This window comes from Phyllostomus discolor, chromosome 12 (assembly GCF_004126475.2).
Source record: "Phyllostomus discolor isolate MPI-MPIP mPhyDis1 chromosome 12, mPhyDis1.pri.v3, whole genome shotgun sequence".
In the NCBI taxonomy this organism is placed as follows: domain Eukaryota; kingdom Metazoa; phylum Chordata; class Mammalia; order Chiroptera; family Phyllostomidae; genus Phyllostomus; species Phyllostomus discolor.
This window is the reverse complement of record NC_040914.2, coordinates 44,286,840-44,301,602: the sequence shown is the minus strand read 5'-3', so window position 1 is coordinate 44,301,602 and position 14,763 is coordinate 44,286,840. Positions and strand designations below refer to the sequence as shown.

The following is a 14,763-nucleotide window of genomic DNA, read 5'->3' as shown; positions in this document are numbered from 1 at the left end:
GTGAGCGGGACTCACCAGCCGCACCCGGTCCCGCTGACCCCCCCTGAAGGCCTGGTGCTGCGGAGGCGGGGAGGGGGAGCGAGCGTGACTGTGACCGTCCGGGGGTCCCGCCCTGACGGTGGCCCCGGGCCCCTCCTGTCGAAACACGCTGCCCAGCAGAGCACCCGCTCTCCACGCTGAGACGCAGGATGCCGTGACGCTAGCCTGCACTCGGGCCCTGCCGTCCCGTGCCCCTGCCCCCGTGTGGCTCTGCGATGGAGGCAGAGAACCCCCCCAGACGCCACGCGAACCCCACGCGAACCGCAGGCCTTGTCTCCGCCCCCAGGACCTGGGCCGTCCCCGGGCGGGCGCCCGGTGCTGCGGCGGCAGGCGCGGGTGGGCTGCGGCCCGGACGCCGTGGCCGAGGACCCGTGGGCCCGCATCTCCGGCTGCATCAGGAGCCTGTTCAGCCCCGTCATGAGCGAGGGCCACGCAGCGCTGCCGCCCGCCGCCCGCCTCGGCCTCGTGGAGGATGGGGAGCAGGGCCGCCCGGACGGGCTCTCCCCGAAGCTGGACGCCGGCCCCGGCGCTCCCAACGCTCACAAGCCAGGAGACTACAGCACTGGGAAGAAGGGCCCTCCCGTGGCCCCCAAGCCCGCCTGGTTCCGCCAGAGCTTGAAAGAGCTGGGGCATGTCGGTGCAGAGCCCAGGCAACGGCCAGCGGCCCCCTCCGCGAAACCCACGCCGGCCCCCAGGGAGCGCCTGGGGCTACCCGCCCGGGCCTCCAGCTCCCTCAGGCAGAGAATCAGCTCCTTTGAGACCTTCAGCTCCCCGCAGCCGCCCGACAGAGGGGCCCTGAGACCGGGCCTGCAGCCCCCCAGCTCCTCTGCGGAGGCGGTGAACCCTCTGGGGACGCAGGGAGGGGGCCGGGCTCCTGGCCTCCTGGGGCAAGGGGCTCCCCCCACTGGGGGGTGGCTGCAGCCCCAGCAAGAGCCAGAGTCCCCTGGCTCCCTGGGGGCCTCGGAGGCCAGTGACCCGGGTGTGTCGGGGACCCCACCCCTGGGGCAGCTGCCCGCCCAGACGGCGCCCCCCGAGGCAGCCCCCAGCCCTGACCCTCCCCCGAGCCGGCTGCCCGCCCAGACCGCGGGGTCACAGGGTGCCGCCGTCAAGATGCCCAGCCAGCGGGCGCGCAGCTTCCCGCTGACCAGGACGCGGTCCTGCGAGGCGCAGCTGCCGGACGACCGGGCCTGCAGGCTCTACGCCATCAGCAGCCAGGTGTCCTCGGCCGTCATGAAGTCCCTGCTGTGCCTGCCCTCCTCCGTCTCCTGCGGCCAGACGCCTGGCAGCCCCGAGGAGGGGGCGTCTGCAGGGTCCCCGTCCAGCCTGGACCCCGCTGCCGGCAGCGCTGACTCGGGGTTCTCGCTCAAGTGAGTGTCGGCGCCGCCCTCCCCGAGGACAGGACAGCCCCCTCGTCCCTCGGTCGGTGGGGGGAGGGCAGCGCGGCCTTCCTGCTGAGGGGACGCCCTCCCGACACCCGGTCCAGGGCGAGGGGGCCGGGACGGCCTCTCACCCGCCGGCCGGGCCCGCTGCGGCTCAGGAGGCCCGCACGGTGCTGTCGGCCAGAGGAGCGGTCCCGCCGCTAAAGCCGGGGTTTCACCCCAGATAGGAAGTGAGCCTGCAACACAAGCAGGCACCGGAATGCGCTCAGCAGGACACGGAGCGCTGCCCACAGGGGCACCCTCCGTGGTGGGGGGGAGGGGACACGCTCCACCACGGGCCCCCGGTCACGCGCCCGCCGCCCCGAGGTCCGGCAGGGACGCCGCAGACAGCACTCGGCACCTCGCCAACCCCCACCCACCTGTGCCGTTTCTCCCGAGACAGCCTCTCGGAGCTGCGCGAGTGCGCGGAGGCCGAGGCCGGAGCCCCCACGCCCGGCCAGTCGGTCATCTCCCTGCTGAGCGCGGAGGAGCTGAGGCAGCTCATCGAGGAGGTGAAGGTCCTGGACGAGGCGACGCTGAGGGTGGGTCTGCGCCGCGCACGCTCCCCGAGGCGAAGGCCCCCGGGGGAGCCGCCGAGTCGCCCCAGGCTCTGGTGGCTGGAGCGGGTGCCACCCGTGGGGGTGGAGGGGTCAGTCTCAAGGAGCCACGGGGGGGAGGGGCCTCCCCGGGGAGGGAGCTTTGTAGCTGCGAACAGCTGCCAGCCGCTGGCTCCCGAGGGCCTTTCGGTGCTGTCGACGGGACGGGGCGAGGCTCCTCCGGGCGGTGCTGTTGCCTGTCCCACGTGCTCCCGCCTGTGTGTCCCCAGGAGGCGCTGCGGAGCGTGGGCTCTAACCTGGGACTTCCTCTGCAGAGGGGACGGCCCCAGGGCCCCAGTCACTCTGAGAGCCCCACTTCCCGTGCCCTGAGCACAGCTCGGAGGGGTGAGAGGGGAAGTGGCCGCCTGGCACGGACGGGCCCGGGCTGCGGGGGCCGCACGCGGTCTGCACGGAAACCGTCCAGCCCAGGACGGAGCTGCACTCCCAGCTCAGGGCCCGGTGGGGGGGGGGGTGACCCCTGCGCCGCCCCCCAGAGGCGGAGGGCCCTGTGAGCTGCGGGGGCCTCCCCCGGGAGGCAGCGGGGTCGGGCCAGTGCTGGGGCGGAGGGAGGCCGTGGTGAGGCCCACCCACGCGTCCCTCACAAGCCTGGGGCCTGGGGCCTCGCCGTCGGAGGGCGGCTCCCGCCGGGTCCCCGGGGACCTTGGAAGACGGGCTCACTGTGCGGACGCCACGGGTCCCAGCTTCTCTTCGGGCAGGAAACGCCTGCTGGTCCTCGCGGGGCCCGGGCTCCCGGCCCGTCCTCAGGGCCTGCCACGCCCGTCTCACCGCGGTCCCTCCTGCTGGTGTGCCCGCGCCAGCCTGGACAGAGAGCAGAGCGGGCCTCCGGCCTCCTGCAGGGGCCGTGCTGGCACGTGCCCGGGCACATGTGTGCGCAGGGTCGGAGCTCAGCCCAGCTCCCGGGGGGAGAGAAGGGGCAGCCGGCCTCCTCAGAGCAGCTCTGAGCCCTCGGTCTGCTGATGCCACGTCCGAGTCCCAGGCCGCAGCGGCAGGGCTGCTCGACCGGCGTGCCGGGGTTCGCAGGTGGCCGGGCGCGAGAGCGCAGGGCGGCCGGGTGTCCGACGGGGTCGGGCGGGCGCTGCTGCGAGGGAGCGCTGCCCACCGCCCACTTCCTCCTGCAGCAGCTGGACAGCATCCACGTCACCGTCCTGCACAAGGAGGAGGGGGCCGGCCTCGGCTTCAGCCTGGCGGGGGGCTCCGACCTGGAGAACAAGGTGGTCACGGTGAGTGGCCCGGGGACGGGGCCTTGTGCGGGCGACGAGGGGACCCCGGGCCGCTGGGTGGGCGCTCAGGGCAGGGGCTGCGAGGGCAGCTTGAAGGTGCTGCGCTCGGATTGCCCAGAAACCACCCCCACACCCCGGTCCGTGGAGAAACTGTCTTCCACGGAGCCGGTCCCCGGTGCCAGCAAGGCTGGGCCGGGGACGCTGCTGGCCAAGGACACCTGGGTCCCGGGTGGGCGGCAGAAGCTGCCACAGGGGTCTCTCCTCACCTGTGCGCGCTGACCTCGCAGATGAGTGACCGGCGACCCGGGGGCCTGGGGTGGGCCTGGGGAGGGCAGGTCCTGGAGAGGCGGCTGCCGTGCCGGTCCCGGTCACGCCCACGGGGAGGGCGGGGAGCAAACCTGGGCAGGGCCACCCCTCTTCCGCGGGAGCCAAGTCGGGGAGGTGCTGCGCCGGAGCAGGGTGCCGGGGCCGCAGCCCCAGAGTCTGAGGCCCGGGGCCGGGGGGCTCTGGGGGCCGCCGTGTCCACCACCGTCACCGTCTTCGTGCGGGTGGGGCGGAGGGGCACGGTCCCCTCCTTCCCTGACCTCCGGCGCCCCCTCAGGTTCACAGGGTGTTCCCCAACGGGCTGGCCTCCCAGGAGGGGACCATCCAGAAGGGCAACGAGGTCCTCTCCATCAACGGCAAGTCCCTCAAAGGGGCCACCCACAACGACGCGCTGGCCATCCTCCGCCAGGCGCGGGACCCCCGGCAGGCTGTGATCGTCACCAGGAGGCCGGCGCCCGAGGCTGCGCCCGGCCCGGACTCCTCTGAGGACCCTGCGGCCTCGGCCCCTGGGGCCAGTGACTCCTCCGCAGACTCCAGTGAGTCCTCCCGCGGCGGGAGCCCCGGGGGCTGCTCAGCCGCGGGCGCGTGGCCCGAGGAGCAGCACCGCCCTGACAGAGCCCGTCTCCCCCCGCAGCGGAGGCCACGGTCCACACGGTGACGCTGGAGAAGACCTCGGCGGGGCTGGGCTTCAGCCTGGAGGGGGGGAGGGGCTCCCTGCTCGGGGACAAGCCTCTCACCGTCAACCGGATCTTCAAAGGTACACTGCGCAATGTCCTTGCTCCCCGGCGGTGGTGGGGCGGGGGGAGGGGCTGGCCTTGCTCCCTGTCACCCGCACGCCCTGCACCTCCTTGTTCCTCCTCCCAGGGGCAGCCCCGGGACAGACGGAGACGGTCCAGCCGGGAGACGAGATCGTGCACTTGGCCGGCACCGCCGTGCAGGGACTCACACGGTTCGAGGCCTGGAGCGTCATCAAGGCGCTGCCCGACGGGCCGGTCACGGTTCTGATCCGGAGGAGGAGCCCACAGCCCCAGGGGGCCCCGGCCGCGGGAGACCCCTAGGAAGAGCGCGGACAGCAGAGCCAGCCACACACACATTCTCAGGGTCACTGCTCACCCCCGTCCGGGGCTGCTGCCCAGGCCCGGACTTCTGGGACCAGCCCCAGGGCTGTCCCGACGGGGAGGGGGGTCGCAGTGGGGGGCCGACGCGAACGGCGGGCTGTGTACAGGCAGCTCAGTGCAAGCCAGCGGTGCTTCAAATAAAGTGAATGTATTGCGATCGGACGGGAAGCCCACGCCCCGTTTGCACACCTCCCGAGGGTTGTAACCACGTGACGACCCCCCCAGACGAACAGCCCTCTGCCTCGTCAGGAGTCCGCAGCGTGGCCGGCAGGGCTCGGGGCAGCACCCGCTGGCTGGAGCTGCACCACAGCCTCGGGCTGGAAGCTCGGGCAGGCCACTCGCTCACACGGCTGGCGGTGCATAGGGGGACCTCTCCCCGCAGCCTGGGCTCCGACCACATGCGTGTCCCAGAAAGGCCAGGGCTTGGGGGCCCGTGGGCCTGGTCACTGGAGCGGCACCACGTCCCGGGCACCCTCGCTGGGGGCTGGCATACACCTGCCCGGGGGGAGGGGAGGGGAAGGGAGGGGAGTCATTCCTGGTGCCGGTGGGGAAAACACTGGCCGTCACCCAGAGCGCAGCGGCACTGACCTCAGCGCTCTCTGGAGGTTGGCGTAGAACCCGGCCATGCTGCGCGGGAAGAAGGCGTCCACCACACTCCGTGGGAGGAGGCCGCTCAGGTCCGTCTGGAAGAAGGTCACCACCTTGGTCCTGCTGGGCTCCCTGCGTGGAGGCGGCAGAGCGGGGTCACATGTCTGCAGAGGGCCCGGGGCTGCACACGGGGCGGGCCAGGGGCGGCCAGCTGGAAGGGACGGCGGGCACCCAGGGATGCCACTGCCCAGGGGTGCAGACTTCCCCGGTCACACCGGGCCGGCTGCAGGCAGCCGCCCCCTCCCGCCCAGGAAGACCATGGATTCCCTGCCCCGGGCTCTGTCTGGGGCCCTGGGAGCAACAAGGGCAGCGGTTCTGCACGGTCTGGGGAGTCCCCGGGGCTCTGCAAGGTCACATTCAGAGCAGCCCCGAGACGCTGTTGGCCTGTGTCACTCTCACACGCTCCCGAGCACACTGGGTGGCTCCTGCGGCCGCAGGACGGGCAGGGACAGACGCGACCTCCCCTGAGCCCGGCATCAGGGAGACCGGCAAACATACAACAACGGCCCTCCCTCCACCGGTCTTTTGTTTGGAAAACTAGTTTTTTCATAAAAATATCTGTTCGTATGTAATTTGTTATATAAAATATTTTTTAAATTTCCTTTTATTAACTTCAAACATGGCAAATATTGATGGGTATAACCCACATTAAAAAACCCTTCAAAATCCTGAAAAATATTTAGAAGTATATCTTTTTACACACCCAAAACAATCTGAAAAAGAAACGAGGAAAACAATCACACCTACAACCACGTCAGAAAGAACAAAACACCTAAGAACAAACCCGACCAAGGAGGCTAGGACCTGCACTTGGAAAACCACGAGACCGAAGAAAGGACCGGAAGACACGCATGAACGGAACCCCACACAGCGCCCTCGGGTCCCAGAGCTGAAATCAGTGAAACGCCCAAAGCACTCTGTGCGTTCGGCACGCTTGCCATCAAAGCGCCAACGGCGTGTTTCACTCACAGGGCTGGAACAGAGGTTCCAAACACGCGTGCAGCACCGCAAGGACCCCGGGTGGCCCCAGCAGTGTCCAGAAAGCACCGAGCCGGACGTGCCGCACCCCGACAGTGAACTGCTCTGCGAGGCCCCAGCAGTCAGGGCAGCTCGGCACCGGCCCGGGAGCTGACGCAGGTCGGCGGACGGGACGGGAGCCCGGAAACAAGCCCGCACACTCAGGGCCAGTGGACGTCCGGCCCAGGAGGCAGGCACCGGTGACGGGGCACCGACCGCCCATCCGACGACGCGAGGACTGCGGACGTGGAGGCAGCGCAGACGGGCCCCGTGGGCTCCTCTGAGGGGGTCCGGGCGAGGGGCAGAAGCCCGGGGAGGCGGGAGCGGGGCACCCGGAGGGACCCAGGCTGCAACGCGGCGGCCTTGGGCTCGGGGCAGTGAGGGCGGACACAGGACAGCCCCCGCCAGCCCCGGCTCAGACTTAGCGAGGGGCGTGCCTGGGAGGGCACAGGACACGGCTCAGTTGGACAAGGGGTCCTCCCCGCCCCAGCCCTCCCGATGGCCAGAGCAACAAAGGGACAGGCCTTGTGGGCCGGCTGGCTCTTTGCTGGGAGAGGTCACCAGGATCCAACCCCAGGCAGCACTGCACCTGCGCACCAGGCGTCCGCCACCGTGGCGGAGCCCACAGGCTCGGACGGGAGGCCCCGCAGCACCCCGTCCCTCCTGAGGCCCAGGGCTCAGCAGGCGCCCCGGGCAGGACGCCCCACACTGCTCCTGTCGGCTCCACAGAGTGTGACCCCGGGGGGCAGGGACTTGCTCAAGCCGCCAAGCCTCAGCACCACGCAGACTCTGTCCGCACTGCCTTGGCCTTCCCTCAGCTGCCCCTCCTCCACCCCAGGCTCGCTCACACCCTTGTCTGTCTCAGCAGCATCCTCTTTGGGCTGGAGGAACCTCGCTCAGTGGCTGTGTGGTCCCCGGGGCGGGCGAGCGAGGGCCTCCTTGGTGGGCGTCACACGGGCCAGGCTGAGGGTCCTGCCTGCACCTCACTCACAGGGGGGACACAACAGGGCTCCGGGAGGGGGCGTGGGGCTGGGCCTCCACGCAGAGAGGGCCACCCGGGGCCGCAGCGCCCACACCACCTGCTCTAGGCGCCAGCCAGGCTGCCCGGGGGGAGTGCCCGGGTCACCTCCCGGGCGCCGAGTGAGGGCTGGAGCAGGCGCAGCGCCACGCTGCGGCCTCTGCCTCCGGGGCCGGCAGACTCCCTCCCCACCTGGGGCGAGACCGACTCCAGCGCTCGCCCCCCCCACGGCCGACCCCGCTCTCTGACCCTCCTGCCCACACGCATCGCAGCACTGAACCCGAACCCCACCCCCACATGCTCAGAACACACCGGGGGCCTTGTCTTTACTGCACCCGGGTCCTAATGGGGGAGGGCCCCCAGACCCTCCCTGATGAGGCGTCTGCTGCCCCCGTGACCAGCTCCCCTGCCTCGCCCACAGCCCACGCTGATCCAGGCAGCTCGGTGCTGGTCCCTGAATGTCCCACACCGTCCCACACCTCCCCACCCGAGGGACTCCAGACCCGCCCCACCCTCTGCTAGGAACAGGTCAGGTTTGCAGTGTCAACCCGGGTGGCGCCTTGGATCAACCGGAGACCCTCAGGCTGTCACTCTACAGAAACCTCCGGGTCAGACCCTGGCCGCCAGCCCTGAGGACGCGGACACAGAACCTGCACCCCTGGCCCCCCCACCCCCCAGCCAAGGCGGCTTCTTCCTCTGCCCGGTGGGGCCAGGGCCGGTCCAGCCGGCTGGGGTTGGGGGCTGGAGGAAGGACTCCCACAGCAGCGCCTCCCGCGCCCTGTCCCTTGTACTCAGCTGTCCGCGGTAGTGCCACCCAGCGCCAGGGCCCGCAGCGCAGTGAGGCAAGGTCACCCCCGTGCCCCCGAACAGACTCCGTCCTGCAGCCCCGACTGCCCCTGGCCTGCCCCCCGGGCCCAGGGGACCGCCCTTACCCTGGCACGGGCTCGCAGAAGCAGCCGCAGGGGTGGTTCTGTCCTCTCACGAAGCCCGGCCTCGGGGGGCACGACGGGTGCTCCAGGTGGGCGGCTAGGAGACAGGACACGTGGTTGGAAAGCTGCACCCACCCCCTGGAGCCCGAGGGGCCGGCAAGGGGGCCCTGAGCCACCACGGCCCCACCCCAGCACCTCCCCACCACCACCACACACACACAGCAAGAATGGCAGAGGAAAGAACATTCCGGAATTGTGACGACAGGGGGCAGGAGGTGGCACCCTCTCAGGTCTCAGCCGACAGACGTGTGGGGCATGAATGTGCTGCCAACAGCCCCGTGGGCAATCCACAGACGCCGTGGGCACAAGGCGGTGGGACTCGGGCCCTCTCCTCAGGCAGCCACCGCCCCCCGCCCCCCCGGGGCTCGGGAACCGCTGCGCCCAAGGTCCTGTGGAGCCAGACTGTCGCTCACGAGTGTGGGCGCAGCCGAAGGGGCGCTGACCGCCCTGGGCCTTAGGAATGACCAGCCTGGCACTGTCCCCTCCCCGAGCACCACGCACAGCGCCCCAAGGACCCAGAAGGCGAGTGGCACAGGGACAGGGGTCGGCCCCGCTGCGGGAGCGCCCGGGTGCGGGCAGAGCGCGCCCAGGGCCCCGGAGGCTCCGCAGCCGCCCGGCCGCCACTCACCGTTGGAGCTGATGGTCCCGTCCTCGTACGTCCGGACCAGCACCAGGTCCACGAAGTCTCGGGGCGAAATGATCTTCATGGCAGCCGAGGGGGTGGCGGTTCTGGTGACGCACAGAGTCTGCCGAAGCCAAGGGGGTCCCGCTGAGTCAGCTTTGCCGGGTTATTTTAATAAAATCACAATCATATCTCAAGCTAGATTTCTCTCCACACTTAAGAGCCTCGTGGCCTTCCAGCCAAGATGGCGGCGGCCAAGATGGCGGCGTAGGTAGACACACTGTGCCTCCTTGTACAACCAAGGCAGGAACAACAGCAACTTAGAAACAGAGCAACACCCAGAACTGACAGAAAACTGAGCTGTATGGAAGTCGGACAACCAAGGAGTTAAAACAGACCCGTTTGTCCAGACCGGTAGGAGGGGCGGAGTCCGGCGGCCGAGCATACAGAGGGGTCGAGGCACAAACAGGGTTGGGCCCGGGCGTGAGAGGCATCCGGGGGCACAAGCCACGGCTGGCAGACCCCGGCCGAAGGGTGGCAACCGGCAGACCCAGCGAGGCGGTGACTGGGAAGCCAGTCACTGCGCGCAAGGCGGCTGGCTGACCGGGCGGCCCAGGGCCCCAGCGCCGGGAAACAGAGCCTCAGGGCACTGATGGAAAACACCTGTGGGACTGAGGTGCCGGAGAGACCCCCAGCCTCACGGGAGAGTTCGCTGGAGAGACCCACGGGGTCCTAGGACGTGCACAAGCCCACCCACCTGGGAATCAGCTCCAGAAGGGCCCAGTTTCCTTGGGAGAAACGGCAGAAAGGACTGAAGTCCGACAGAGAGCAGAGCAAGCGCCATTGTTCCCTCTCCGACCCCGCCCCCACGTACAGCGTCACAACCCAGCGACTGGGGTGCCCCGCCCTGCTGAACACCTAAGGCTCCGCCCCTCATACGCAACAGATACGACCAGACCAAAAAAAAAAAAAAAGGCTCAAATAGAACAAATGAAAGCCATAACCAATACTTTTAAGCAACCAAGAGATAGCCAACCTATCAGATGCACAGTTCAAAGCACTGGTGATCAGGATACTCACAAAATTGGTTGATTTTGGTTACAAATTAGATGAACAAATGCAGGCTATGATAAGAGAAATAAAGGAAAATGCACAGGGAACCAATAGTGATGGGAAGGAAACTGGGACTCAAAACAATGGAGTGGACCAGAAGGAAGAAAAAAATATACAATCAGAAAAGAATGAAATAAGAATTTTAAAAAATGAGGAGAGGCTTAGGAACCTCCAGGACATCTTTAAACGTTCCAACATCCGAATTATAGGGGTGCCTGAAGGGGAAGAGGAAGAGCAACAAGTGGAAAACTTATTTGAACAAATAATAAAGGAGAACTTCCCCAATCTGGCAAAGGAAATAGACTTCCAGGAAGTCCAGGAAGCTCAGAGAGTCCCCAAGAAGTTGGACCCAAGGAGGAACACACTAAGGCACATCATAATTACATTAGCCAAGATTAAAATGAAGGAGAGAATCCTAGAAGCAGCAAGAGTTAAGGGGACAGTCACCTACAGAGGAGTTCCCATCAGACTGTCAGCTGATTTCTCAAAAGAGACCTTGTAGGCAAGAAGGGACTGGAAAGAAGTATTTACGGTCATGAAAGGCAAGGACCTACATCCCAGATTGCTCTATCCAGCAAAGCTATCATTTAGAATGGAAGGGCAGATAAAGTGCTTCTCAGATAAGGTCAAGTTCAAGGAGTTCATCATCACCAAGCCCTTATTATATGAAATGTTAAAGGGACTTATCTAAGAAAAAGAAGATAAAAAACATGTACAGTAAAATGACAGCAATCTCACAATAATGAACCACCACACCTAAAACAAAAACAAACTAAGCAAACAACCAGAACAGGAACAGAACCACAGAAATGGAGATCACATGGAGGGCTAGCAACAGGGGGGTGGGAGGAGGAGAGAAGGGGAAAAGGCACAGAGAATAAGTAGCATAGATGGTAGGGAGAAAATAGATGGGGGAAGGGCAAGAATAGAACAGGAAATGTAGAAGCTAAAGAACTTATGACACATGGACATGAACTAAAGGGGGTAATGTGGGTGGGAGGGGGTGTGCAGGGTGGAGGGGAATGAAGGTGGGTAATAGCACAACTGTAATAGCATAATCAATAAAATATATTTAAAAATAAATAAAGAGCCTCATAGTTACAGGAAATACATGAGCTTTAAAAATTCAGTTTCAATTTACATATATATTTATAATGCAAGACGATGACTTTTAAAAATAAGTGTATTAGGATAAAATTCGGTGGGTTACATGGAATAAAAATTTGAGTTCCAGGCAAAAAACGATACGTTTCTGAGTGAGGAGCATTGGCTCCTGCGTTGTGGCAGTGAGTGCTGGTAATAAAGCGTCACATTATTTTAGGTACATCCCTAAGACCGACGTCCTGTGTTGTCCCAAGTCTTGTTAAACATGACAGGCATGGGAACTTCTGGGGACACCTGAGGGGCCGCCTCCACGCCGGCCGCCACGCAGCGTGCAGGGATGGTGTGCAGGTTCTGGGAAACCCACTGGAGCTATGTGAGCAACGAGTCTGAAGTCCGCTGCCCTGGAGGACTCCCAGGGCCAGGCCCAGGGGCGCCGGGGCCGCCAGGGACGAGGGCCAGGGCAGCCAGGCTCAGGGACCCCACGCCAGGAAGGAGGGTGACCCTGCACCACACCTGCCAGACCCGCTGGCCAGTGGGCCAGGTGGCGAGGACAGCAGGCGCCACGGTGGAATGGTGCCCGGGCGAGCTGTCTGCGGGTGGTAGGCTCCAGGAAGGGAGTGGTGGCCAGGGAGGCTCTGGGGCCTCCAGGAGCCCAGTGGGACCAGGCAGGAGCTGGGGGGGGAGCGGGGGTGACTGACTGGGAGGGAGGGAGCAGTCTGCTGTCAGCACCTGCTCTGTGCTCACAGCCTCTGGGACCCGGGCGCCTCTCTTCACCTCCTGGAAGCCGCTGCCCTCCCTCTGGGACACAGCCGCCCGGGTTGAGGGCACAAGGCTGCAGTGGGGGACAGTGCCTGTTACCAAAACTGCAACTGCGGCCCCTTGGCCTCCTCACTGCCGCCCCCGGGCCTCCTCTCAGGCCCCGCCGGTCTGAGCACGCTGGCAACTTTCACCTCCGAGAACATTCCGCACACAGCCCGTGTGCTGCTACGTTTACACCCTGTCTGCCGGGCATCGGCCTGGACTGCATGCACCTGCTTGGAATCAGCTGGAGACCGTCTCCACAATTTTTGGGTGTTGCCACCCTGGTAACTCGCCTGATGTTTTTATCTAAATGTGTTCGCTTTTTAGAACTTAAAGTTATTTGAAAAGGATGCTATTTAACTGTTGGAAATGGGAAAAAAGTATTACTTGGCAAAAATGAAAAGAAACTGCAAAACCCGTGCACGAGAAACTGGCAGATTCTAACTGTAGCCCTGCGTCCAACCGAGGCCACTGTCTGGGTCGTGACGACGGAGGTGGGTGAGTGGCACACAGGTGGCAGACACCTCAGCACACACCTGAGACTCCCCTTCAGGCCGTCGGAGAGCCTGATGGAGAATGGGGTGGGGTGGTCTCCCCGTGCGACCCCAGTCCGGCCTGGACCGCCGGACCCGGCCCTGGGGAAGCCAGGTGCCGGTCAGCGGGGGTGACAAGGAAATGCTGGCCGGCCCTGCGAGCACCAGGACCCACTGGCTGAGAGCAGCCGGGCACCACCGCCCGAGGGTCCAGAGCTGTCCCAACCCCCCTCCACAGCGGACGGTCCAGGTGCGCGGGGTGGACAGAGTTTGGGAAGACCTACATCGGTGATGCTCTGGACCACCTCGAAGCTGGCCACGTTCTCATCCCACGTGGCTCGGAGGCTCCCCACGAGCGGCTTCACCAGGTCCCACACGTTCTTCAGCGTCCCGTCCACAACGCCTTCCCCTCGGTACCTGCCCACGACAGAGGGTGTGACCCCGGACGCCCCCATCAAACCCGCTTCCCCGGGGGCTGCCTGAGACCACCAGCTGGCAGGTCGGCCACCAGCTGGCAGGTGGGCCCTGCCGTAGGGGCTGAGCCGACCAGCTCCCCTGCGCGCCGGCAAAGCCGGTGCAGAAGCCGGTGCAGAAGCCGGTGGCAAGCTTCCACGAGAATCCAGTTTGCTGGAAATGATGTGGTTAAAAACAGAAGCTTTTCCGGAACAGAGCCGGCGAGCTCACTGCAAGGTGCCGAACGGCCGGAGCCTCTTAGGGTGGGGGACCCAGAGCCGCCAGGAGGGGCATGGCGCCCCCGACAGCCTGGAACGGGGGGCGGGGAGCACTTACAGGTTTCCTGGAAACTCCACGGACGGCCTCCAGCAAACTGTAACTCCGTTCTGTCGAAAGGCAGAGAACCGTAGAATTTCAGAGCAGGGAAAGCTCCGGGACGTGACCCGGCCTGATTCTGTGCTGCGGGAGGTCATGCAGGGCCTCCAGAGACACAGTTCCCCAGGGAGGTCCCACCCACACAGGCGAGCGGGGGCGATCCCAGACGGGACAGGTAAGTAAGGGCTTCAACGGGCTGCCCCGAGAGCGCTGGGTGGCTTTCAGACCACCTCAGAAGCCACAGTTTTAGTTCCTGGAGCAGCTGAGGTCCACTTGCTAAAAGTCAGAAGAGTCAGGTGAGAAGCCGGTCCCGCGCCAGCCTCTCCGACAGCGGAGGGAGGGGCTCAGGCCGTGATGGGAGGCCCCAGTCAGGTGACCCGGACAAACCCAGGAAAGGGGCAGAGCTCACCTGCAGTTCCGAGCACAAGGACCCAGTTTCATTTTCCAGGGGAACCCCCTCCCTGCCCCGGCCGTCCCCGCAGTCCGGCGCCCGGGGAACTGGAGTGTGCCCGAGCCCCCGGGAGGAGAGGAGCCGGGCGGCACAAGGCTGAAGGTCCCTGGCCCCACGGCGCCAAGGCCCCTGGACCCTTCCCGCCCAGCTCCTCACTCACGCCTTCCCGACAGATCTTCCAGCCCGACTCATCCCGCCGGTACTGGAGCACCTTCTGGGCCACCGCCTCGCCTTTCTGGGCCGCCAGCGCGGGGTCCATTGCGCCCAGGGCTGCCTGAGGCCACGGGTTATGGGGCTGGCAATGCAACGTGAGGCCCAAACCCTGGACCTGGGCGGAGCGCGGAGCCACGCCCCAGCCCCGCCCCTGCCCCCGGATTGGCCCAGGCCCTCGGGAGGACCCCGCCCTGCTCTGAGATTGGCAGGGCTGGGGATGGGACGGTTCCGCAGGACACATCACCCTAGGGCGGGTCCAGCAGGGCCGGGCTCCGCCCGTAGGGCTCTGGGAGGGGCCCTGGGACCCGACCGGGAAAGTTGGGGTGGGGGTGGGAGGTCACAGGGGCAGGAGACCCTGAGAGCGCCCCGTGGAAAGCCAAGTATTCTTAGGAGCCAAGAAAGAAGAAGCCAATAAGGAACTACATGTTAAAAATTAAACAAGCAAAGATCATAAAAAGGCAGATAATGATCTGAGAGAAAAACGGGAGCACTTTTTAACTAAAAGTAACTTTTCTTCGTGTACGACGTGTTCTTACAAACCAGGAAGCCACTGCGAACAGCCCGAAGGCCCGAAAGAACGCAGGAAACCCCGCGCGTGCTCACGAAGGACTCGCACCTGCCTCCCAGCCGGGGAGTCGCCGGCGCCGGCAGCGCGGGGCAGGCAGTGCGGGGCACCCCAGACAGCACCCC

The 14,763-nt window shown here is 65.6% G+C and overlaps 2 protein-coding genes across 3 annotated transcripts in view; one reads left to right on the top strand and one right to left on the bottom strand.

Annotated features, from left to right (window-relative positions):
• The window catches only part of IL16 (interleukin 16), a 31,476-nt gene extending 26,586 nt beyond the window's left edge, over positions 1 to 4,890 (top strand). For both annotated transcript variants that reach the window (XM_028502199.2, XM_036013178.1), the window contains exons 13-18: positions 326 to 1,406; positions 1,861 to 1,999; positions 3,193 to 3,294; positions 3,896 to 4,154; positions 4,253 to 4,375; positions 4,483 to 4,890. In XM_028502199.2, coding sequence (XP_028358000.1) covers positions 326 to 1,406; positions 1,861 to 1,999; positions 3,193 to 3,294; positions 3,896 to 4,154; positions 4,253 to 4,375; positions 4,483 to 4,676 — 1,898 coding nt within the window. In that variant the 3' untranslated portion in view covers positions 4,677 to 4,890. The remainder of the gene's footprint in view (positions 1 to 325; positions 1,407 to 1,860; positions 2,000 to 3,192; positions 3,295 to 3,895; positions 4,155 to 4,252; positions 4,376 to 4,482) is intronic.
• Positions 4,866 to 14,203, bottom strand: STARD5 (StAR related lipid transfer domain containing 5). The gene is made up of 7 exons (XM_028502451.2): positions 14,021 to 14,203; positions 13,371 to 13,420; positions 12,866 to 12,998; positions 9,037 to 9,154; positions 8,352 to 8,445; positions 5,325 to 5,456; positions 4,866 to 5,231 (listed from the first exon to the last, which is right to left on the bottom strand). Exons 1-7 carry the CDS (start codon positions 14,117 to 14,119, stop codon positions 5,180 to 5,182), a joined length of 678 nt encoding a protein of 225 aa, XP_028358252.1. The 5' UTR covers positions 14,120 to 14,203; the 3' UTR covers positions 4,866 to 5,179.
• Positions 14,204 to 14,763: the final 560 nt, after the last annotated feature.